We start from the raw sequence: 25,743 nt of genomic DNA, 5'->3' as shown, positions 1-25,743 counted from the left end.
AAATCTTCATTGTTTGTTGGTGGTGCAGAGAGCATACACAACCATTCTGAGTGATTCTTTCTCCACAGAATGCAACCAGCAGGAAGAAACAAGGGCACTAAAAACCAATCTAAACATAATCGAATTTACAATTCACTCCTAGGTCACCACTAGGATATTACTATAGATTTTCAGCTGGAAGAAAGAGCTATAGAACTACAAAGAAAATACTATCTCAGGCTTTTATAATAATTTTTACTATAAATTTTAAGCAAGAAAGCATACATTTATTGTATTTAGCAGCAGGATTAATTTCTTCTTTTTCCTGAGCTCCATCAAATTGAGACTAGCTGCTGCTTTAGGGAGGAGCTTGACAACATCCCAAATATGTTTCTTTTTAGGGAAAGATAACCACTTCACATCCAGCCCACTCCCAGCTCCCAGGTGACTTTGCCCAGCCTCTGGCAAGGTGTGACACTTACACATAGGGCAGGATGTTCAGTAATGGATACTTGGGCATCATGCGACCGGTGAGCAACTGGCTGATGTGTCAGATGTAAAGGATTGTAGTGAATAGAGTCACATCAGAGTTGCAACTGGTCATGTATGGGGTTCTTCAGGTCTCCATCATGGCCCCTGTGCATCTTCAAAAGCAACTTTGGATGCAGGACTGGAAAGGATACTACATCTGCAGATTATACTAATTTGGGAGGAGAAATCCTTGTTGAAAGGGCTGGTCAATCACCAACATTATGAAGTTCAACAAGGAAAAATGTTCGATTCTGCACCTGAGACAGGGCAATCCTGAATGTATGGACGGACTGGGAAATGAGATGCTGGAAAGCAGTGCCATGGAAAGGGACCTGGGAGTCCTGGTTGATGGCAACATGAAGGTGAGCCACCAGTGCCCTGGCAGCCAGGAGGGCCAACCTGTCCTAGGGGCATCAGGGACAGCATGGACAGCTGGGCAAGGGAGGGGATTGTCCTGCTCTGCTCTGCACTGGGCACCCTCACCTCGAGTCCTGGGGGCAGTTTTGGGTGCCACAACATAAAAAAGACATGAAACTGTTAGAGAGTGTCTAAAGAAGGGCCATGAGGATGGTGAAGGGTCTGGAGGGGAGGCTGTACGAGGAGTAGCTGAGGGCACTTGGTCTGTTCAGCCTGGAGGAGGCTGAGGGGAGACCTCACTGCAGCTACAACTGCCTCCTGAGGGGAAGAGGGGGCACACACTGATCTTTTCTCTGTTGTGACCAGTGACAGGACCAGAGGGAATGGCCTGTAGTTGTGCCAGGGGAGGTTTAGGTTGGCTATTAGAAGGTTCTTCACCTAGAGGGTGGTGGTTGGGCATTGGAACAGTCTCCCCAGGACAGTAGTCACAGCACGAAGCTGTCTGAGTCTAAGAAGCATTTTGACAATGCTCTCAGGCATATGGTGTGATTCTTGGGGTGTCCTGTGCAGGGCCAGTTGGACTTTGATGATCTATATGGGTCCTTTTCAGCTCAGCAAATTCTATGATCCTTTTCTATGGTTCTGCTTTTTTCCTGATTGTCATTGTTCAAATGTCTGTTGGTAAAGAAAGAAGTGGAGTTCAGTTTACCCTTTCTTAAAAGGCAGATTTATACTCAGATTTGTGAAATTCTGAGTGCCGAGGAGAAAATTCTAGTTGCAACTGCTCAGAAATAATGATTTGTGACCAAGGAATGCTGGGGCATGGACCATAGCTGGGCTGGGGTGCCCCATACAATTGCTCTCAGGTTCGATGCTGATGCAGGTATATGCAAGGAATCTGATTTTGATGTATTTCTGCAGACTCCCAGTACAACCACTCCAAGTAGAATCACATACTGCAGTAGGACTCTGCCCAGTGCATTGCTCATTAAATATTTATTTTATATTTAAAGTGCAAACATTCTTCATTCATGCTGAGGGGTACTATAGAAATTCTCCAAGCTTTAGGTTTCAGGCTCTCTGCCTGAAGCTGAAGCCCAGTAAACAAACACAGAAAGCAAACACCTCCTCCCTTCAGCCACTCCAATTAAAAATCAAATCATTTTGATGACTTCACTCAGTCATTGTGTAATTGCGGTTTTCAGTGTTTGGTATTGCTCCTTCCATTTGTACCATGACTGCAGGTAGCTTCCTGCTACCCCTTCCCCATTTGATGTCAGAAGTGGTGGTGAAGTGCTTGCTCTGTCTGCCTGTGTGATACAGCAGATACTCAGCCAGTGAGACAAGAGTGAACAGCAGTCACAAGCACAAGGACAAAGCAACAAATGGCTGAGGAAAGGAAAAGTCTCATCCAGCTCTAGGGGATACCAAAGGCAATATTTCTTTTTCTCCCTTTCCATTTGTTCCCCTCCCTTCCTCTGTACATTCCCAGAGGTGCCAGCAATAACAAGTTATACCCTTAAACCCCTGAGCCCAGGTCATTTTCAGACAGAAAACGTCACTGCCACCCTTCTCCCAAAAAGCTGTTAAACGAGCTGGATTTTTTTTTTTCCTCATCCTTTTGTTTTGATCCACTTATCCTTTCATAACCAACCAAGCTTTTCCGTGGGTGGCTCAGTTTGCATTTGATGCAATGATCATGGTGTGTGCAGAGAGCAAATGGGTTATTGTAGGCAGCTCCCCTGCTCCAGCACCTGCAGTTTGACGCCAGCACACTTCATGGCTGCCAGCATGCAGTGACTGACTGTCCTCCTCCTCCCTGTCGTCTCCATTTGGATGCAGTGAGGGCGGATCTCTCCTTTGGGACACTGGTAAGGCATCAGGCAGGAGCACTGGGTCTTTGTATCTGGGAATGAATGTGTGGAAATATAGCAGCAAATGAGATGACTAAAACCAGATTTTATACTTTGATGACATTTCAAAGTCCAACAGGGAAAAACACTAGTGGATGTTTGTGATATATTAGTTACAAAAAGCCTGTAGTGCATTCACTAGATGGTTGGATATTAGGAATAGAGGCATAATCATCTTCATGTAACTGTTTTTCCAGCAATGGCCCATACAAAAGGAGAGTCGATCTAACTATTTTTTTCCACTGGCTTTCCCTGACTTTTCTTCTAAACAAAGATATATTAAGTTGACTTTCTTTTCCCAATTATCCTTGAACACAATCTTGCTATGAAATGGAGTCTTAAGGTCCATATTGTGTCAGCTCCTATCTAATTAAAGTTCACTTTATGAATACTAAGCTACCTACTGCTGGCCTGTGGTAAAGCTCTGTCCTGCTGGTTATTTCATTACCTATTTCTGATCTAATCAGGTTCTGACTCTTTATATTCTTTCCCAGAAATTCCCTAGGCAGAGTTTCTGCCTTCAGTTTTTTAAAGCATGAAAAATGTGTGCTTTCCTCCATTTAGCTTCTTTCATGGGACTGCAGGATCTTCTCTGCAGCATGTTCTGTCCCTGTATTGATACCAACTACTCACTTTCAGGAAAAACAAATATTAATTTCCTAAATATTTGTGCACACTCATGAAAAGTGGCCTTCTGTGGAGATGGTAAGGAGTTCAGTTCTAATCTCTTGAGCACCACACTAACTACTAATCTTATTTCTTTTTCTCCCCTTTCTCTTATTTTTCTGAACAGAGCTCCTCTATAGGCTTTCAAGAGAAAAACACTGAAGTTCTGGCACAAGACCCAGCTTGAAGACACTTGCACAGTGGAAGCAGAACTAGGCTTCTTAGAGGCTCTGGAATAAGTAATTTTTTAAAAAATTTCCCCAGGAGCACATGGAACCTAGAGGTTCCACCAGAGCAGGTCCATTGATGGACACACCTGGTCATGCCCTCTGCTTGAGCCCACAAGATCATGCAGTAATTTTACAGCCATATTTACTTCAAATTCTCTGCTGCAGAAATCTTGTATCCTAAAACAGAGGCTTAGGATTGCTGCACACTGCTGTTGCTTTACTTATCATTAAGTAGACCAGGTGTGATAAGAATCAGATTTGTGTCTGGCAGCAAGGGACAGAGTGAGTGTGTCTGTCACTCAGCCTTTGCCTGGCAAACACTTGATATGAGCAGAGCCAGTTAGCACCTCAGACATTTACAGAAAAACCTACTGCTCATATCACCTGGTTACATAGTAAATAGCCAAGCTGCACAATATTGTTTAGAAAATAATCCTCTTAGGCTTTTTACCAGCTTAGCTAGTTCATTAAAACTCTTGATAAACACAGTTTTCACATATGGGTATTTGCAAATTTTGCCATTAAAATCCCATTAAGCCTGATGGCCCCAGTCTTGCTTTTGAAGTAGTATCATGATTAAATTTCCCAATTTAATTATATGTTATAGAGGGTGTGGCCCAAATTAATTCCTGAAGTACAAGCTAGGAGCTAGTAGCCTTACAAGGAATGGGTGAAAATGTTACAAACTACATTTTTTGTGATTAAAGATTCAAATATTAATTCTCCTGAAAAAGCTCTCTTAATTCCCAAGTTCCTCTAGTGCCTTTCTAATGGGAAGTAACAACACTACACTAGTTGTGAGTAAAGGGAAAAAGCACATGTCCAAGTGTAACCCTAGGTAGCAGGGACACAGGACTGACCACACTTTCACACTCTGTGTGCCTGGAAAGACTATGATATCTGTAAATCCTGTTCTTGGAGCAGTGAAAGTCAGCACATTTTACTTTTAGATCCAAAGGGATGGCTGAATCTCACCCATTCAGAAGCCATACCTTGACAATCCTCCCAGTCATAGCAGGTGTCATAGCCACAGGGCTCTTTCTTCAAGCTATCTGCAGAGAGCTTTGCCCTCTCAATAGCCCATTCTAGGTTGGAATTGCCATGGCAAGGGCCAACATGCAAGAAATGAAATGACTGCACTCCAAGGCACATTTCAGCCGAGTACTGACAGCTGGGCTTGGTCACATTCTGTTCAGAAACAGCATGTAGCACACAGATGTCTTCTGAGTAGTGGCTGCCCAAAGGAAGAAAAGAAAAATTATTTTAGCAGGCTATGGAACAAATCCATACTTTTAAACAGTACATCAGCATTGGATGAAAAACAGCAAAGCCATGGCCAGGCTGGAGATTGACCTAAAGACCTAAGGCTGCCCTAGCACTGCAGGACCTGGACCTGATAAAACAAGTGCTATGAGATGGGGAAGCTTTGGTCCTATCCAACCATTGGGAGGTGAAGGACATGTGTCTGTCGGGAAAAAGGAGAGGCTGTTACCTCCACAAGGATGGGAAATTTCCACTGGGCCTGGGTGGCTTTTCTGAGTTAATGCATCCCTGCAGCTGTGTGTGCAACTCTCTCTGACACACGGGTGTCTTGGGACCAAGGGCAGGCAAAACTAGTCATGTGGCTTTTAGTTTCCTTTTTTTCTGTATTGCTCTCAGTTACTGAGTGAATTCGTTCCTTGAAGGTACATGCATTTCCAAGCAGCATCATTTTGTGAAGCTTAGTCATTTTCCAAAAAGAGGATCATAAAATCATAGAATGGTTTGGATTGGAAGGAGCCTTAGAGATCATAGTTCTTGCATGCTCCTTGTGTCTGGTTATAACATTGGAGAAATAGAGAAGAGTTTCCAGGAGTTTCCAGGAGTCTCTGTTTCCAGTTTCCAGAGGTCTCCAGGAGCAGAGAGCAGTGTACGTTAAAATGATGTGCTGTGGTGTCTCATTACAGTAATGTAATTGGGCTCATTAGAGAGAGCGCTGCCCAGAGATCATGGAAGGTGACCCTGCATATGAACTCAGCCATGGTGAGGCTCATGTGGAGAGCTGTGTCCAGTTCTGGGCTCCTCAGCACAACAGAGGCATGGAACTCCTGGAGTGGGTCCAGTGGGGGGTTACAATGATCAAGGGACTGGAGTACCTCTATCATGGGAAAAAGCTGTGGGAGCTGTCCCTGCTCAGCCTTGAGAAGAGACAACTGAGAGGGGACCCCATCAGTGTCTGTCAGTGTCTGCAGGGAGGGGTCAGAGCAGGACTGGGCTCTGCTTGGTGCTGCCAAGCAAAAGGACAAGAGGCAAGGGGGGAAGTGAGAGGTGCACAGGAAATTCCACCTGAACATGAGAAAGAAGTGGATTACTGTGGGTGGAACAGGGGTGCACAGAGAAGTTGTAGAGTCTCCCTCACCAAGCACCATCTGGACACAATCTTGTGCCATGTGCTCTGGGACGGCCCTGGTTGAGCAGGGAAGTTGGGCCAGCAGAGCACTGGGGACCCCTCCAGCCTGACCCCTTCTGGGATTCTGTGATTTTTTATTTATTTCATAGGCTACAAACAGGACTGTACTTTGAATACAGAGGAACAGCTAGCTAATATCTGAATAGAGAGTAGTCTTGATTTGCAGTTGTCTTTTCCTGCTCTTCCTGTTCAGTGTCACAATGGCCTCTTCGTCTATCATTAGAGAAACTTTGATTTCTAATTACAGCACTTACCCACAGTCTTCTTCTGGAGACATACAAACACACTGAGATCCAATCTGCTTTTGTCCTGGACTGCAAATACCTCTAATTTTGGTTAGCACATCTGAGAAAACAAGTGAGAACTACTGTAACTAGTTAGGAGTGAACAGAAATATCTTATACTCTTACCATAAAAGCTGAAATGGATTTATTTCTATTTGTCCTAAGTTTCTCTTTTCAAAAGCTCCCTGGTTGGCATGCCAGAACTATTTTCATCAGTCTTTGTAAAAATCAGTGGAAAATAACAAGAGCAGCTAAAGTTTCAATAGAATGCATTTTCCTACCTTTCTTTCATAAAGCCTTGTTAATGCAGTTGGGGTTTGGTTTTAAGCAAACAGTTGCAGTTTCTCAATTTCATTATTAAAGTTTACAGTACATTGCTTCCAAAAATTCTGAACTTAATGCAGAAGTTTAGAGCTGAAATTCTGTCACCATGGGAGACACAAAGGAAAACTAAAATTAATGAACAGCTGCTATATGTCTTAAACCCAGCCATCAGCCTTCTAGTTCTAGCTAGCTGAAATAAACAGCACTGTTAATACCAGCAATATGGAAGCAGTAAGTATCTACAGGCATACTAACCTTTTTCACATGTAGTAGACATCATAATAGGAGGTATCCAGGACAGGTCTTCCCCACAGGTATACTCTGTGTGACCAGCAACTATAAACCCAGCTGGGCAGCTCAGCTTCATTGTTTCACCAATGTTGTAGTGTTGCTTATATGGGGAAATTGTGACACTGTCAGATATTGGTGGCCTAAGGCATACTGAGACTGTAACAAACAATAAAAAAAAGCATAATTCTAGTTAGTTTAATGCTCTGTGGATATTTACAGAAAGTCATAATGCTTTATCTGAAGAACCATATAAAGACACTCAGTAATACTGAATATTTGTCTGATTTTCAAAACTAATAAAAATTTAACATAATCAAGTCTAGAAATTTTCAGCACACTGTCATAGTCTTTAAAATATTTTTCAAGTAATAACTAAATAATGACAAAATGTTTCCAGTGTATGCCAATATAAAAAATAGTAAGAAAATGGAATTTAACAACATATTTTAATTTTTCTTTTGTAAATGGAAGAAAGTCAATGGCAATAGAAAGCTCATAAGTATATTCAGGTACTTCTTTTTAAAATGAAGACTATGTCAATGAAATTATACCAAGTTTTAGAAAACTTCTGAAATCTCTCTTAGCAAACACAGACTGATTCTGATCCTTAATTCTTAACTGACCTATAAATCCTTCAATGCATTGATTTATAGTAGAGATTTTCAAGGCAGCCTGGGAGATCATGGTTAGAAACACATCATCCATTTAATATAAAAGATAGTAGACAAATTTCTGTAGGAATGATTTCTTCTTCATAACTGTATCAGCCTAAAGATATCTATGTAAGTCTGAAAACAAAAGGTGAGTCCTTTTGTTAAAGCTATTTAAAACTAGAAAATAGAACGATCTCTCAGCATCCATCTGAGGATTTTCTAATGCACTGCATATTACAATTTCCTTACAAAGCACATAATAGTAACACTTCTGAATTGAAAGAGGAGTGATGTAGTGACTCACGATGTTTTTGCCATGTCTACATTATATACCTTCTTAAAATGCTATCTTTTCAGATATGTTAGAGATTTGTTTTTAAAAGACCTTTATTAAAATCGTTTTTGTATGTTTTCTTCCCCTTCTATTTTCTGGGTGTGCATTTTGTTCCTTTTCTCTTTCTTACGTTGGCACTCAACATGTTGCTGTGTCCAGGTTTGATCTGGCAGGCACCGAAGGTATTGGTAGCCAATGAGGCTATACCCACTCACACAAGCAATTTCAACTTCCTCCCCAACAGCATAATGGTTCTTTTCACTCTTAAAAAAAAATAAATTAAAAATTAATTTAAGAAACCCACACCAAAAAGCTCTGCAAGGATCTATGGTAATGAGACTGGGCATTGTCAAAGGAAACAATAGCAAAATCCTGATAAGATGTAATGAATGCATGCATTTCCTACAATGAAATATGAGTCATCCACTCACCATTATAATGCTAACTTTTTCCAGTTGCAGTAACTGATGTCATGGTTACCAAACAAGGAGTCAAGGACCACTTGAAATGAATTTTACCTTGACTTTTCTTCAGTTGCTGGTGTAGTGTGGTGGGCTGGAGTCCTGCAGCATTCTTTGAACACAGTGCTTTCACTAGCACAGTAGCTAGATTGGATATGAGGCACATACAGCAGAGAAGCTGCAAAATTTCCAATCTCTGCAACTACTACACTTTTCTTCTGTGTCATTTTTCATACTTACCCTGATAAAGCCGTATTCTGGTGAGTCTGGCCTAAAACATCCAGACTGAGGTTCACCGATCAAGACATTCTCCTCTCTCCTGGCTTCATCATCATTTATACAAGGAGCACCTCTGAAAAGTGAAAATTTGCTGTAAGGCTGTGTCTTAAGCATTCGTTTCACCAAGTAACCATGGCAGAATGCCAGGAGAGTTGCAAGTAGGTCATGTCATCCTCCCCCTTTAGTTTTATTCTGTTAAATAGAAGATGGTGGACAAAACTGCAGGTTGATAGGAGGGAGAGCATGAGAGCAGTAAAAAAGTGCTAAATACATCTATCAACATAATTAATTAAAGATTTTTTTACAGAAAGAAAAAGAGGCAGCAAAGAACAACATAACAGGAAATCTCTAGATAATCCACGTAATTCCTGTTGCCCCCAGGCAGTGGTTAAAGGTGACTGGCCTCTCATGGTGTCTAACTGAGTAACAAAGAACTGTGGAGCCCACTGCTTGTAACCCTCTCCTATTCACTGCGGAGAGGAAAAAAACCTGAAGCCTTGGGCTTAAAGATGAAAAAAACTGAGCCAGTTTGGGGCTAGGATTTGAAGTTGAAACCATGCTAAAAAGGTACATCAGGCATACTTGAAATGGAAATATGAGAAACTTGGTAGCTTCATCCAAACTCTCTCCATGACTGAGTTCAGATCTAAACCTCTAAGAAAAGAGGGGATACGGAAAAAAATAGAAACAGTGAACTCCAATGAAGAGAAGAAAAATATTTTCCTTGGCTTTGGAAAAGAAGCCACGCAAAGCATCAAATAAGATCTACAGACATACTTTAGTATGCAATTCATCAGCAATTTTCTAGGAATAAAAAATTAATAAATCCAAATGAGAAGCAAATTGCAGAGATTTTCAGAGTTTGCTTTTTCTATGCTCCACCAAAGAAACTGAGAGGGGAAAGTTGTCTGCAATTTCTCCTTGGAAGTCACAGAGCCACTCTGGATCACTCCTTAACCATCCCATGACCCATCTTTTGATCTTCTTACCTGTCTATGAACACAGAGATATAACAGTCCTCCTCTTCTTCCCGCTGCCCTTCACATGGCTTCCCACCGTTCATTGGGGAGGGGTTATTGCATTCCCGGGTCCTTCTTCTTTTGAAGGAAGCATCACATGGACTCCATTCAGACCAGCAACCCCATCGGCCATCAACAGCAACTGCGAGGAATAAAAGAGACACCATCTTTTATTGGCAGGCCAGTACCATACACAATATTTACTTTAAGGCCACATATGAGAGGGACGATGGTAAATTCATATTAGCCATTTTCAGAAAATTTAAAATTGTTAAGTTTAGGGGAATAGATTGTATCTAGAATGTAAAATTTTTCAAAAGGTGTCCAGTCAAATTCCAGCTGCTTCATAAAACCCAAAAGTACATTTACCTTTCTATTTTTGGTTGCAAGTAACATTAAAACTCAGAAGCCGCATATTTTATAGTTTTATTGCACTCACAGATGTTTTCATGGTACTTACAAGTTTCTTAGATAGGTCATTATTTAATGAGTTTTCAAATAAATTTGAGTTCTCACACCATGTCTAAACTCAAAATCTACATCCTATGCCAGTTACATTTAAAGATTACTATCACTGTGTTCTCTTAACCCCTGGCATCTATTACCACCATGAAACATGCATATTTTTTTCCCTGCACACCCTTTCTTTTCTGCATGCAATAGACTGTCTGTATCCATCTCTGTCTTCAGTTGTTTTTTTCTTTCAATATACTCCTCCATCAGGGTCAGATAATGAAAACTGTACCTGCCTGAGTGACTTTAACTTATGTTCCCTTTTGACTGGGAATATAAACATGTATAATGTCTCCTTTGTTTCCATTAGGTATGGCACTAGTGCAAATTTAATTCAAAAATGTTTTTGCATTAAATTGCTCTTTAAATTTTCCAGACTGGTGATTATGTTCTCTCTCCTTATGACAACTGAGTTTTCCTTCTAAACTGTAATCAACAATTTTTATGCTCATTACCCATTTAGTCTTAAGCATAATAGGCTATAGGGAAAACTAGCAATGTTAAGCAATGGGTTTCTTAATTTTTTGCGTCAATTATCTTTGATCTCAGCTTCACCCTTACTGCCGAATAGCTCATTTCAGATTACCTTAATTACGTAGCTAAGGAATATTTTACCATGTCTTACACTGTCTTTGGAGTCGTGGCTATTTTTCATTTGTAATCCCTACATTTATTCTTATGCTTTTTGGGCATCACCATGTGGTGCTGTGGATTTAGTAAGGGCAGGCTATGGTGATCAGCCCCGATGAAGAGACTCCAGAAGGCCCAGATTTGCAGGCCGCCGCCATGGCCCCAGTACCTGCTGTGTAGCCAGGAGCCCGCGTCTCGCAGTTGGCGCCGTAGGTGCCGGGCGGGCACAGGCAGAGGCACTGTGTCCCCAGGAGCACGGCCCGGCCGTTGTTGGGGCACGGGGCGCAGCGGCACGGGTCCAACATTCCCGCGTGCTCCCTCAGGGCCCTCCGCAGGTGGTGGCGCTTGGTCACCGCGCACGGCACGTTCCTCACCAGCTCCACGATGGGCGACACCTGGCAGAGAGCTGTTCCGTCAGCAGGAACCAAAACACAGCAGGGCCCTCACTGGAGCAGCTAGAGCTTTAAAACGAGCTAGAGCCTACATATGAAGCTGTATCACACAGGAATTGTTGATGTTTTAAAGGAGCACAGCAGTGCTATATATCTATAAAAGTTATCGTGTTCATAATGCTTTTATCTCCCCAGTTTAGGACTCAGTGAGCCAGGGCAGAATCAACCAAGTGGGATGCTATGTCCTAAACTTCAGGACATTCTCTACCACACATCACATCACTATGTGATGTAGGGTTTGCTTGCATCCAGTCCCTGTCATGTCAGACAACCCTATGTTGCCTTCAGGAGTTCAGCAGCTGCAGCAGGATGTGGTCAGCAGATCCCTCATGGATCCCATCCCTCAGTGGATGCTGCATTCAGGCAGGTTTTGCTGTTTGCCTCAAGTGCTGCTGAGCAGATGCCATACCAGCTGGGGAGGGAGACAGCTTGGTGCACCCACAGCAACACCAGCACGCTGCACTAAAGGAGCAGGACAGAGACAGAGAGCGTTGCTGTTTCATTTCAGTTCAGCTATGTGACACACTTTGCAACATAGGCCCGACAAGGGAATGATGCCATGCACTGTTTTCCTGCACAGTAACTAACCCCTGCCTATGCCTGAGCTCCTGCTGGTGCCAGAGTAAGTAATTCACATTCCTCACTCTTAATCCTGCTGTCCATGAACAATGCAAAACTGGTGTGCCTTATAAACCAACATGCATAAGAAGCCGTCCTAATAGAAGTTCTGTGTGTTTATGTTATACCCATATTTATGTACATTCATACATAATCATCCCTGTTTACAGGAAAAAAACATCTGCACAGCTCTATGAAAAGCAGTTAGTCTTTGCTATCTCAGTGTTTTTCTTGTTCTTCTCTTACCTCAAAGTCAATCACCACAGGATTGTCCTTTGTTGATTCCAGCCAGTCTGTGAAGACTCTGTGTCCTGGAAAAGCCCCCTTTTTCTCCCAGGCCAGAGCTGCTGCATACTCTGACCTGCCACCTTTTACCAGGGAAATTGATCGTTCAGCTGACTCCAAAATGGAACCTGAAAGACGATTTCATTACAGTATTTTCAGACAAAGTCTGCCAAAGACAGCATATGTGACAACACAACTATAAGAAAAAGTATAAGAGGATATTAAAGAATATACTAAGATTAATTTTTGGGAACTATTCTTGAAAAGATGAAGTCAAAGCTCAGAAGAGCAATCCCTGCCTGCTATGACAGAAGCCTGTGATAATATTCCAAATGAAAGTGTTTGAGACCTGAACCATGGGGATATCCAGAGTGTAAGAGAGTAGTGGAAAATGCAGAGGATGCAGCAGCCTCCTCTAGAGCACAGAGCATAGTAGGAGGATACCTCTAGAACACACAGCATGGCAGGTTTAGTCCTGGCTGCAAACATCCAAGTAAGATACTAATCAATTACTGAGGACAAAAACATGGTGGAAGTGATGAAATTCCTATCCTTAGTGATGCAGAACATGACTCTTGCCATTCTCATGGAAAATGCGCCAGCCTTCTGCAGTTCTGAGACACATTTCTGGCACCCCAGTAACTATATGTCTGCTTGGCATGAGGAAGGTGGGAAGGGAAAGTCAGGGAGTGTGTTATTGCAGCCCAACTCTCTCAATGAGCTCTGAGCAACCCTTAAAGAAGATCAGGGACTGAGTCATAGACACAAATTTCTAGCTTTGCTCATTTTTCAGTTCAGCATTCCTGGCCCAAGACCCAGGGTGAGGGGTGGTGTTTGGCAGATCTGTGACCAGCTTGAGAGCCAGTGACGCCAGATCCCCAGTGATGGCACTCCAGAGCAGAGAAATAGCATACCTACATCATAATTTCTTTTGCAAATGAGAATATGATGTGCTTGTATCAGAGCCAGACAATGAAACACTGGCTGCTCTGACAGTGGTAGAAGAGCATTTGTAGTTCAACAAAGCTGAGAGGTCACCTGGGGAAGCTGAGGGAAATGATATCTCTCAGGGTAAGTAATAGGACATGGCCCTGTTCTCATCATGGTCACCTTCATGTTTCACAGTCATCCTGTTTGTGGTGCATCTGGTATTGACCTTCTTTTTCTTCCAGAATAACACACGCCAGGTTGTTTCCTTACGGACACACTCCGTTGATTCCTCAACTGACAGGCCTAGAAACACCACAGAGCAGCATCTTTATCAGCACAACCATGATACATGTCAGGCACCATGCCTCACTGAGGTGAGCCAGCAGCTTCCCATGCTCCTCACCCGCCACTGGAGCCCTCACTGCAGCAGGCATGTGCTGCCCCACATGCAGTGCTGGACAGAGGTGTGCTTCAGCTACCCTCCCAAGCCCATGCAAGTTACAGCAGTGCCATTAAAGATCACAGCTTTTAACTTTAGATTTCCATTTTTGTCGTGTTGTCTTTTCATTTTCAGACTCTAGCAGTCATGGGAAAATATTAAAGTAATTTCTAATCCAAACCATCAACTTTGTTGACTGCATCCCAAAAAGTACCCCTTATACCTCCCAGACCTCAGTCCTATGCTATAGGAACAACTGGAACAACTTTTCCTGGTGGCACCTGGTCCTGGTCTGAAGGTCTTAAGTGGTTTCACTGAACACAGTGACATTTACCAAATAAGGAATCTCCTGAACTTTTCAAATACAGTGTAGAGCAAAAATTTCTTCTTGCTCTATATGTAAGCAATGTGAGTAATTAATGAGTCTTTGAAAGTCTAAAGAATTTTTTGCTGTTGGAGATCTTACTCTGTGGTGTAAGACCTAAAAGCAGGGATAAGAAAAGCTGTTAAACAAATAATGATATTTTCTTGTTAAAGATTACATACCCGAGTTCTGCAGTTCCTCAGAGCTATACTGGTAAAGAATATCATAGGAACCACCCATCTTCCCAGAGGTGTAGTAATGAGTACCAAAGTCATCAAATATTCTGCTGTATAAAGCATAGTTGTACTCCAGGGGCAGGTGGTTAAGTGCTTTTAGAAAGACGTCTGAGAGATGCAGATCTGACTGTTTCATTGTGAAGTTTGCAACAGAAATTACTTTATGGACTCTAATAAAGTTGGAATTCTAGAAATAAGAAAAGGGGAGTCTTAGCACCTTCAGAGGGAGGTGAGTGCAGAAACTAGAGAAGCCAAGAGTATTAATATCTTATTTATACATATTTTAACATATAGGTCTGAATGAGGTGTCCCAAAGTGCAGGAAAATTCCTCTCTCCTCTTAAGTGATCAGTATAGCCTTCTTTTTTCACTATATAAGGAAGTGTTGCAAATTTACTTGTAGGTCTCTCAAACATGCACAAATACACATCTACCTACAAACACTTACTAATACAATTTATGGAGACAGAGATAAAAATAGAGGCTTCCTGTCTGATACAGTAGATAACACAAGGAAGACCCAAGGTAATAATCCTCCCGTGGATTTATTAAGAAAGGATTTTAAACCATGTCATCTTTAGCCAACACCAGACTGTTATTGGTGGGTTTCTCTGATTTCACAGAATCATGGAATGGTTTTGATTGGAAGGGGCCTTAGAGGCCATCTAGGTTCAACACCACTGCTGTGGGCAGAAACAACTTCCACTGGACCAGGTTGCTCAAAGCCCCATCAAACCTGGCCTTGAGCGCTCCCAGGGATGGGGCATCCACAGCTTGTCTAGAAAACCTGTTCCTGCACCTCACCACCTTCCATGACAACAATGCTGAAAACCAATGTATTCACAGAATAACTTTTCTGTTGAAAGTTTAACCTAAATTAACATTTTCATAATTAGGTCTGATCTGAGATTAAGCCAATAAGAAGCCACTGTTCCCCCAAAATAAACTTGCCAATTGTACAAGAGAGCTGCCTGATGTGTGTACATGGGCATGAAAGTGAACAGGTTTCCAGCAGCTGAAACTTCATGATAGTTGTATTCAAACTAGAAGCAATGGACTGTTCAAGCAATCAAGTTGCTTAACCATTAGGACAAGTAAGAAAGGCCTGCAGCAAACTTCCATCATAGGAAATCTTAATGTTAAGACTAATATTTCCACAAAAGTTTCACTGTAATTGCATTAGAACTCCTGGGTTTCAACAGGCCTTATTATGATTCAGTCCTGTGGCCTTTCCCATGCAGAAGTGCAAACAATAGCCCATCATTTACTCCCATTAAGTTATAAAAATGCATAATCTTTTACCCTGCCAGTATTTATTTGCTTTGAGGCACAGAATCTTATGGGAAAAATGTTATCTGTTCTGAGAAACTTTTCTGTGGGTGTGTTATTTCTGAGATTATCTTTATGACCAAAATGCATCTTGGCAGTTGAGACTCCAACATGAGACTTCAATATACAAGTCAATTACCAATTGAAAAATAATGTAGATTCATACCCACTACGTGCATATGCATAACATTCTTGAGTGCACGTCCTTTATTTTTTGAGTTGTCTGCTGCTGTTCGGTATTATGCTCTCTTAATCTGTAATTAGGATAGGGGAAGGAGTGGTTTACCCAATATGAAAATGTCAAACCTACGCTTCTTAAAAATGGAATAAGCCTATGTTTTCTGTACTAAGTGCAGAAAACCATGATGCATTACAAAAGGTATGTTATAACCAGGAACACGTTGTAATATCAGAAGAGGATTTTTTCAATAGTTAATTCTAGTGGGCCAATGTCTTGATAGGGAAAGTAGCCTTTGGCAGCTCAGTTCTGAAACGAGCAGACACAAATCAACTGAAAGAAAGCAACTGAAGGCAATATTAATTACCTTTTCATATGAGGCTTCAATAGCTTTCTTGAAGGAGGAAGATGATGTAACCTGGACCCGCGACTTTTTTGAGAATAAAAATGGGATACCAAAAGAATGTTTACCACCATGAGTGGACAAACTGCTGTAAGAAGTGGCGTGACTCAGGGGAGTTAAATCTTTGTAGAAATCTGATGTTACATCATCCTCTTCATCTGTTACCTGGAAATTCAGTAAAGCAAAATGTGTTTGCATAAATGATAATATGAAATGGAAAACTATTAAGCAAAGAATTCTTGATTTTTTCATGTTTTTTAATGGAAAAAAATACTCCTTGAATATTTGAGATGCGAAAGTAAGCTACACAAAAGATGAGACTGAGAAAGGCTAAGAGGCAAAATGAATACAAGCTAAGAACCAGACTTACTAATAGTTGTTTACACAACAACTACAAAAAAGCATGTAGCACTTTCTTCTAAAGCTTCTCATCCCTGGGCCCTAACCCTTAGGAATATTTTTCAACAAGTTCCAACACACTTTTAAAAGAATTCCAAACATACATGTTGTGTCCACATCATGACTACTTCCCAGCCCCATGGCTTCTATATTGTACAAGACAGAGTTTGGTGCTTCCTGATCTTTCTTCTCAATTTCCAGCTAGAAGAATGAACAGGATTCCACAGGAGTCTCAGAGTATGCTTGGACTGTTAGCACTATACTGCATGGTGGATTGAAGGCAGATGAAGAGGAATTGTGAGCAAACCTGCTGATTGAGTTGGTAAACCTCCAGTGGTGGTGTTGAGCAATGTACCAAGACAACCTCAACATCAGATCAGAAATTATTTATTTCCCAAAATTTGAGAAAATCTCTGTGTGTTTTTAAAAAATTAGGTTTTTTTTTTTTTCCTCCTCTAGACCTGTTTGCTTAATAGGACTGCTAAGGATTTTGGGAAATGAGGTGGCCCATTCTCCTCCCCCACCTTCCATTTTTCAAGAAATCCTATGCTTTTGCAGGAAAATAGACTGGAGTTCCAAGAAGGCCCAATCCAGTGACCCTTCTATATGAGAAGCTGCTCTAAATGTTAAAAGATAAAGATGCACTCCTAAAGGTGAGTTTCACAAACCATTTACAGTTCTGCAAATGGACATTAGCAACTTAATGAACTTTACTGGCTATAAAAAGACCTGGGCAAACCAAAGGTTGGTTTTCCCATCTGAATATTTCTGCAGACAGTAATTTTTCACCATTGTTAATAAATCCTACATGTCATGGCCAATTCAATTGCACTTTATGTGGAATGTAGCAGGGTGTCCTTTTTTCAGTTGCCTCTGTTAAAGTAATCCTAAAATCTCACAACACCTGTGGCAAAAATAATCAGTTTTCATCCATTAGTTGAGCTTTTTTTACATCCTGCATTCTTGTTTTCCCAATGCAGCATCTAGTGGCTTCAAACAGGTCCTGCTCATATGTACACAGCCAGACGTTGTGCCTCAACCACAGTATTCAAAGCATTTTCTGAATGCTAGTGTCCATAAAAGAGGTATTAGTGGTTCCTAGATTTTTTATTAGAAGATTCTAGGTTCATTTTGGTCATTTCCCATTTGGTCCTGTAAGCCTCCTCTCCAGGCTGTATTTTGTCCTCCTGCTTTCCAGGCTCAGTGCCTGCCTCCCTTCCTTGCTGCACTGTGGAGGGGCTGGGCAGGGAACAGGCAGGACTGAGGGGTTGAACTGGCTCAGGGAGGAACTGGATCCCAAGGCTGCAGGTGACAGGGAGGAAGCTGGAGTCAGAGCTGCAGCCATTGGCTCTTCAAGTACAGAAGTGATGCTGGAATAAGCCTTGTAGTTGAACAAACCTCTGCCTAGATGATGTCTGGCTAGGAGGAGGCCCTTGGTACCAAGTTGGAACAAAATAAGGCCGCAGCCACTGGAAGCAGAAGCTCAAATCAATCATGTTGACTCTGATACATGGTACATTGAGTTAATACAGATCTGAAAACCATGAGTGGAGAGTGAACGTTTATCCTCTTTCCGCATATCAACTGAAGCACGTCCAAGCCTCACCAGATTGAAAAATTTTGTTCTAAAACATACATTACTACCTAACACTAATTTGGATTGTGATCACAGCAAGGGTTTTACAGCTGGGAGGAGCTGCTGCTTGAGAGTACCTGAAAGCTGACAGCCTCCAGATTTGCAGGGACACGATACAACTTCCTTGTCTCATTGCGCTTCACTGTTGTGCACTGCCCTCCATTGAATGAATTGCCAAGAACTTCCCCTCGGCTCTCTCCTGCGAAAATGTTAAATCTAAAAATAACAATTATTTCCAGAGATTAAACAATTCCAGAAAAATGTATGGACTTGAAACATTTCATGGTATACAGCTGGAGTGAAGTATTGTTGATTTGATTGAGGGCATGAGCATCTGGGTCTTGTTACTGCTTTGAAAGGAATTACAAGAACTTCTCATTCACACTGAATTCATCTGAAAAATGCAGTAGCATCAACCCAGTTTCCTGCTTTCCAACAGTGCCTAACCTTACTGATAACCCCAAAGGCAGCATAAGGCAGTCAATCTTAAGTGGAGACCCTAAAAATAGTTCTAGGAAAATGAAATACTGGTTCTCTATTTCTACCATAAGTGATGTTAGTGGACCACACTAAGTTCAAAATTCAATTAAAAAATGCAAGTCTGCTAGGGACAGGCATCCCATGTTTAGGCTTTATATTGCTTTAATTAACAGTGTGCAAGTAGTTGGTATCCTGTGTCTGTCACACAGACAAACAACATCTGTAGAGGAGCACCCTCAAAATTTCTGAAGCACTTGGCATGATGTACAGGTAGGTAATTCCATGAGCTGGAAGTTGCCCATACATGCTTTGGTTGCTGTAGGACAAAACAAATCACTTGGGGACAGTGTTCCTTGACACCTCTTCATCTGGTCTACCAGCAGTGCAGAGCGGGACTGGAAGATGCAGCGGGCCAGTCCTAGTCTAATTTTTTTGTTGTATTTTTATAATTTCTTGCCAGTTTTAATTTGAGAGATTATATGCTTTAATGAATTCTCTCACATGCTTACTGGGAATTATTTTTGTTCATGTAAATTAGTGATGTAACAACTAAAGCTTACAAAAAGATTAGCAGAATTGGCTTACCCACTGCCTATTAATTGCACACCTGGGATGCTCTCATACTTTCGGTTACACACAGTCTTTTTCCTTCCACAGTTTCTTTCATCAGAGTTGTCCCCACAGTCATTTTCTCCATTACATTCCAGTCTTTTTGAAATACAGCGACCTGCACCAGAGAAAGAGCAGCAGCAGCAAAGGTTCATCATGTCTAAATGCAGAAAAGGGCAATCTTGTCTTTTTCCCTTGCAAAGGTGTGAGCTTGCCATAGATGTTAACACTGAATTAGTATAAAGCCAGGATTATCCCAATTAAGAAATTACTATTTCAGTTCTGTGAGTTTTGCTTTGTTTCAAAGCTGCAAAGGCTTAATTTTAAGTTTGGCAAAAGGATATGTGGATAAAATTATTTAGTTTAATCAGGTATATTTAAATTGAAGCAAACAAGAAATAGTCACAAGCCTAACAAAAATAGTGAGAATTTATGTTCAGACAAACTCTGCAGTTATATTTGTATATGAAAAATTTCTGCAAAGAAATAGAATTGGAACAGTGCTACTGCCCAGCTATCATGATCATAGTGACACCCCTGGCTACGGACTATATTTTAATTACTTACAGAAGAAACTGAAGAGATAAGCTGTTACTAATACATATAAAATCCTCACATAAACTTTTCTCCCTGGTCCATTTTCCCTGGAATTTATGCGCAGAATGTATGGATGTCTTTTGCCTCACTACCTAAAATTTGACTAAATGGTAATACAGCAGTTACACAATGGGGATTATCATTACCACTCTCACACCGAAACTTATTCTTGCAGTCAACTTCCACTATGTTGCAGAGCTTGGCTGGGAAACATGGACGGGAATCCACCAGTGGCTCGGTACAGTCCTGGCCCCCAAACTGGGATGGTCGCAGGAGTGGCCGGGTACGGAACTGAAAGGCAGAGGAAACAAGCCCAGGGCTGTTTTTGTGAGCTGTTTGTAGCTAAGTCCCACCCCAGGCAGAGCCACACACATCAGTGCTGCTGAAGCTTTATCAGAACCACAGCCCTGAAGGAAATAATCACTCATTCTTGTCCTTCCATTCTGCCATGCTATCATCCCAGGTGAGGCAGGCAGGGAACTGATATCCAAGAGCCTCATTAGTCCTGATGGAGCATAAATGATTCAACTGCAGACTACTTGGTCTACATCACCAAAGGAATCAGAAATTCCATTCCTGTATCTTCAAGATATACAGTAGGAAATTATGTGAGAACAGGCTTACAGAGATTTTTCCTGTTCTTCACCATCTCTGTTGAATTAGAAATACCCTGACAGTGACAACCCAGCTGGCTTGACTCCTCTCGGGTCGGCTGTTGATGTTCTCTGCCCCAAGAATGTGTAGGATGTCTCTGCTTCAGCCCGCACAACTGAAGAACGAGCTTGGACTCTTCTCTTTTTGGTCTTGAGGTTGTTTATTAATTCTTATGTATAAAATTTTCTTTCTGCTCAGCTGAGATCTGCTCAGCAAGGCAGCCACGAGCACTCTGACTGCCCCCGAGGCGGTATCGTCCTTTTATACTACAAACTACGTACATCATATTTACTCTTGATTCCCAATACCTATCACCTATGTTAGACACTGCACCTCTATTCTAAACCAATCCCAAAGTGCCAACATCACAGCAGAAAATGGAGAACAAGAAGAAGAAAGAAGGACTAGACACGCCCTGGTTCCTCCATCTTGTCCCCATAACCCCCATACCAAAAATCCTAAAATCTACATTTTCACCCTGTGAATATCTTATTATTACACCATCCAAACCTGTGTGACTTTCACATCCTCATCCAAAGCTGGCAATTCGATGCAAGGGTCGAAATCAAGCCACCAGGTGTTCCGGGCAGCATGCCAGGGTCTCCGAGCCCCCCAACAGGGTTCTCAGCAACTCTGGACATCCAAAGGGATGTGCTGAGTTCCCACAGACTCCCACATGTGGGACCGCTTTTCTGAGGAGAACTGGATGACTTGAGAGGACAAAAAGCTTTTCTTGAAAATTTCTGGGAGCTCATTGAGTTTTCTTTCCCTGAGGCAGCACCCTCCACAAGAAACAGTAAAGTTGGAGGGTGATAGATAAACCACTTCAGATATATTTTCCACTCCACTTCACAGGACTTCCAGTGAGACCTGTCTGTGTGTGCCTGAATAGTTTGTCCTCTAAGAATTTTTCCCAGTAGTAGAAAAGTACAGTCCCTTGCAGACTTCCCTCCCTGTAGACAGACTCTGGAGACAAACAGGGCAGGAAGATTCTAATGAAAATCAGTAACCAAGTGACTCTGAAGGGAGAGTGCAAAGAACAACACCAGAAAGTTTTCAAGCTTGTGAGAACCATTCCTTACACTCCATTTTAGTTCCGTAACACTCACTCATATTATTTGTCAGAGCTTCCACTTCTTTATGGCTCCCCACCAATGGGAACTTGCTACACTAAGAGTCCACTCTTACACTTTAACCAGGTCCTCCATTCTGTTGGTTATTCCTATTTATAAATGACACAAGCAATGATCTTTATAGTTTGTAGGGGAAAATGGACCACAGTCCACAAAAGCCCCTTTTTGTTTTAAGAAGCAAATATATTGCATCAATACTTAAAACTAGCAAAAATTAATACATTTATATAGTAATATAAGGTAAGAAACTTGGACTTATAAGAGGGTATTGAAATCAGTTCAGTTGAGAGGAACACTCCCTTTCACCTCTTGAAGCTTTCTGTCTCCCAGTCTCTCATTGATTCTCCATATTTTGCTCTCATACTGCCCATCCTACTTGCAACCCCACAGGCTGGTTCACCTCTCACACATAGAACTGCTTTTTTATGTCTTTCTCACCCTATTTGGGCATCAGAAAGTCAGATATTTATGTAAAGATATGATGTCTAGCAGATTTTTCAGGGTTGCTTTTCAGGCATGGATTTCTGAAACCCAGCGGTACATGCAGAGGGGCATGGGCAGTGTCCGTACAGAACCTCGGAGCTGCTCTCATGGTCAGCTTCAAAGCTGATACCCACCAGCCATACAAACTACCCCACACAATCTGCTGTCACTTCCCTCTATCCTCTACAACCTTACATTTGACAGCCCTTGGTCTGTTTAGGTCAAATTCACTTTAACCTGATGTTTCATTTATTCCCTCTCTACTGTCTTGCCTAAAAGTGTACCATCATCAACAGAGAAAAGCCCAAGAGGAAAAACACCATCCTGGGTGTTTGTCCCACAGATACTAGCACATCTGCTCGTGGAGGTGGGGGGATTTGTACATGCTATGAAGGTTCAGGGAATGGGGCTCTGTATTTCTTAACAGCAATCTCAAACTGATCCTGACAATCAGTGTAAGATATAGCCTGAGAATTTCTAGCCAACAGCACTTAGGATTTGTTGAGTCTTTTCAAGAGATTATTTGATTCTATTTTTCTTGTCTTTAGAACTTAGAGAATGTTATGGATAAGCAAAGATTCTGTGACATTGTCCTGCTTAAGCCTACATGAACACTTTACAGTTTAGTTGATTCTTTATGTGAAAAATTCACCTTTAACTATGGCAGTGGAAACTTTGAAGCAAGTTTATGATAAGCATCACAAGCAGTCTCATAAACGGATTTACTCTAGTAAAACCCCTTTCTGGTTTGATCTGCTTATTTTAACTTGTTCTCTCCAGCTCCTACTGTGTAATTCATAACCAATTTCCCTTGAAAAGGTAAACTCTCATTTTCCAGATTAATTGCTGTAAAGTTGAAACAAAGATATCTGCTTAGCATAATTTCTTGCATTTAGCCCATATAATGCATTTTTTACCTACTTGTTTTTTAACACATGGGTCACATTCTGACCAAGGGCCAAAGTCTCCAAGCTGACAGTTGATAGGACATGTTTGCTGATTACACGTACGAGATTCTTGCTTTGTGCACAGCTGGTCACAGAAGTTTTGGCTATAATATTCATCCATTCTTATTTGCCTAAAAAAAAAGTTAAAAAATAATATGCTGGGAAAGAATAGACAGACTGTAGGTGTTCTCTACTTGTGGGTGAAGGCTGACAAAATTATTTGAACCCAACTAAGAAACCCTGAGAGATAATACGCATTTGCAGAATGTTGATTACAAGAAAAATCCAAATATGCCTTAAGTTTAAAGAGCAATTCTTTTTGATTCGTGTCACTTCAGATGTCCCAGAGGATAGCTGCAGACAGAGCCAGGAGGAAAAGAGAGGATTTCTCACAAGTTTAGATTATACCACAGTGCTGCATCAAATTTGATGCTGCTGAATCTTTATTTGACATCATCTGTTGTCATATAACTAATGGTGCAGGGAGGAAATCTGGAGCTTGTTCCTGCTGTGGCATGGTGCCAGCACAGGGCCCCCAGAGCCTCCTGTGTCCACAGGGGCTGAACACCCACAGCACTCTGCCAGCAAGGCCACTGTAGGACCTGGCTGTCCTCCCCTCATTACATCTATTAGCAGATACAGGTTTGTTTGGAGCCACTGGCTCCTAGGATTAGAATGGTCTGAGTTGGAAGGGATTTCAAGGATCATTGAATTCCAGCCCTCCCCTTCCCTCCCTGCCTCACGGGCAGTAACGTTCTAGATACTAAATTTTGGAATTTTAAAGCATTGCAATTAAAAGATAAACTATTTATCTGATAAACACTTGAGCATGACAATTTTTCTCAATATATTGTGGAAGGTGGAGTTTTGGACATGGGTGCCACTCTCCAGAAGTGTTATTTTTCACAGAAAACACAGAAAGAAAAACACAGAAGTAGTGAGGTGGCTTGGCCCTACCTGTGCCTGGTCTGTGTGCCCAAATTGCAGGTCTGTGAGCAGGCAGACCATGGCCCCCATGGGTAATGTTCACAGTAGCATCCCTGGCTGCTCCCAATCACCAGGCTCAGCAGGACCAGGAGCACTGGCACAGTCATGCCCATGCCAGAGGTGTCCATCTACAGAGACGAGCAACAAAAGCTCAAGAAACCATCACTTAGTTATGCCACAGTTCTTACAGAGATGTCTCTTCTAAAATGCAGAATTCAAAATACAAAGGTGCTAAGCAGGGCACCTAGAAAGGGGAATCATGCATGACAGACATAGCAGTAATTCAGTCAATGCTTCAAGGACCAGAAGTCACAATGGCTTTTTTGGCCACTTATTTATCAGGAGTACTAATACAATTGTGCATTATTTCTGTTTCAGAATTTGCTTATAAATTATTTTGAATGTGACAAATAAAGATCTGTTATTGTTCTTCATTGCTTAGAATATCCTCAAAAATATTTTCTAGAATAGGAATAAAAATATGAGATTTCATCATGCACAGTATGTAAAACAATAAACAAGAACTTAAGACTAGGCAGCCACATCTATTAGCCTGTCACCAATTAATTTTCACATGCCTATAAACACCCTTTGTATAAGCATTTTATTGCAGTGAATTCTCCCTTCTCAAAGTTTTGACTAGCCTGCAAACAATCACTATTCAAAGCTCATCTGAATTTTCCACCAGCATAGAAAGAGAACACCTAGCCTGTTTCTCACTCCAGTGGTCAATCAAACTTTATTTGCCGGGACAGAAGGTTATAGCCAGTGTTTAGGAGGTAACAATACTTGGTAAACTAAAAACAATTCAGAAAAAATATGTATTAATTAAAAAATGCAAACCTCATCATGAGCTTGAATCAACACTAAATCTGATAGGCTGCTACAGTAGAGAATTATAAATTTGGTTTACCTCAAAAATTCCCCCCAAATTCAGCAGGACATTTAAAAACCAAAGTATTTGTTTCAAAACACTTCATTTCCAAAAATTTTAAATTAATTGTGCAATTGTTTTTTGCTTTAAGTTTTTTAGTCACATATGCTATTATGTTCTCTATACTTTGCTGAAAAAAAATGAAATTGCATCAAATCCAACCATTGCTTCCTCCCTGAGCAAAGAAAGGCAGTACGTCTTCACACTGTTGTGCAGTGAGAACTTGCAGCACTTTTTACATGGAAAACTCATGAATGAATAAACCTTTCAGAGAGATTTAAGTATAATCAAATAAAAAATATGATTTAAGTATAATCAAATAAAAAATATGATGAGGCAGAGGGAGTAGCAGTCTTGCCAGTGAGAAGAGAACAGATATTTTCTTTTTCCTTACCTGACTTCCTGGCTTCTTGCACCCGCAATGCCAGCTTGGAAAAGAGATGAAGTGCTACACAACAATTACTGGCTTTATTCCGTCACTGTGCTGTACATAGAAAAAAACTCTTTCTTCTTATCAGTGAGCAAAACACCAACCCAACAGTGCATCAGAAGCCATATAAATATTAGCCCATGAGAGAGTAATTAACATTTTAAAGAAATAGAGCAAACCCCACAGAACACTTTTCCATAGGTCTTGTAACCCATATTCATTAAAGCCAACAACAACAACAAAAAATCCTCCTTTCTAACTTACTGTAAGATTGTTACCTGAAAAGTCAGTGTACATTGCAGTCTCAT

At 41.3% G+C, this 25,743-nt stretch overlaps 1 protein-coding gene across 1 annotated transcript; it reads right to left on the bottom strand.

The window, feature by feature from the left end:
* Positions 1-1,758: 1,758 nt before the first annotated feature.
* On the bottom strand, positions 1,759-25,743 carry C6 (complement C6). Its single transcript, XM_071425494.1, has 18 exons — positions 25,714-25,743; positions 24,042-24,199; positions 23,059-23,215; positions 20,014-20,158; positions 19,247-19,388; positions 18,259-18,397; positions 16,111-16,311; positions 14,184-14,424; positions 13,379-13,501; positions 12,230-12,396; positions 11,083-11,308; positions 9,741-9,912; positions 8,713-8,824; positions 8,142-8,274; positions 6,989-7,180; positions 6,380-6,470; positions 4,669-4,910; positions 1,759-2,773 (listed from the first exon to the last, which is right to left on the bottom strand). Exons 1-18 carry the CDS (start codon positions 25,741-25,743, stop codon positions 2,592-2,594), a joined length of 2,853 nt encoding a protein of 950 aa, XP_071281595.1. The 3' UTR covers positions 1,759-2,591.

The sequence above is a fragment of the Agelaius tricolor genome, unplaced genomic scaffold (assembly GCF_023055355.1).
Source record: "Agelaius tricolor isolate 1412-34295 unplaced genomic scaffold, bAgeTri1.0.p SCAF_4, whole genome shotgun sequence".
In the NCBI taxonomy this organism is placed as follows: Eukaryota; Metazoa; Chordata; class Aves; order Passeriformes; family Icteridae; genus Agelaius; species Agelaius tricolor.
This window is presented reverse-complemented; position numbering and strand designations above follow the sequence as displayed.

What these genes read in the sequence shown, in the direction of transcription:
- C6 (XM_071425494.1), bottom strand. Translation starts at nt 25,743, where the DNA reads ATGAGACTGCAATGTACACTGACTTTTCAG. An exon ending in TTGAAGCCTCATATGAAAAG is followed by an intron (nt 14,425 to 16,110) that starts GTAATTAATATT and finishes TCTTATTTCTAG; the next exon opens with AATTCCAACTTTATTAGAGT. An exon ending in GCAACATGTTGAGTGCCAAC is followed by an intron (nt 7,181 to 8,141) that starts GTAAGAAAGAGA and finishes TGTTTGTTACAG; the next exon opens with TCTCAGTATGCCTTAGGCCA.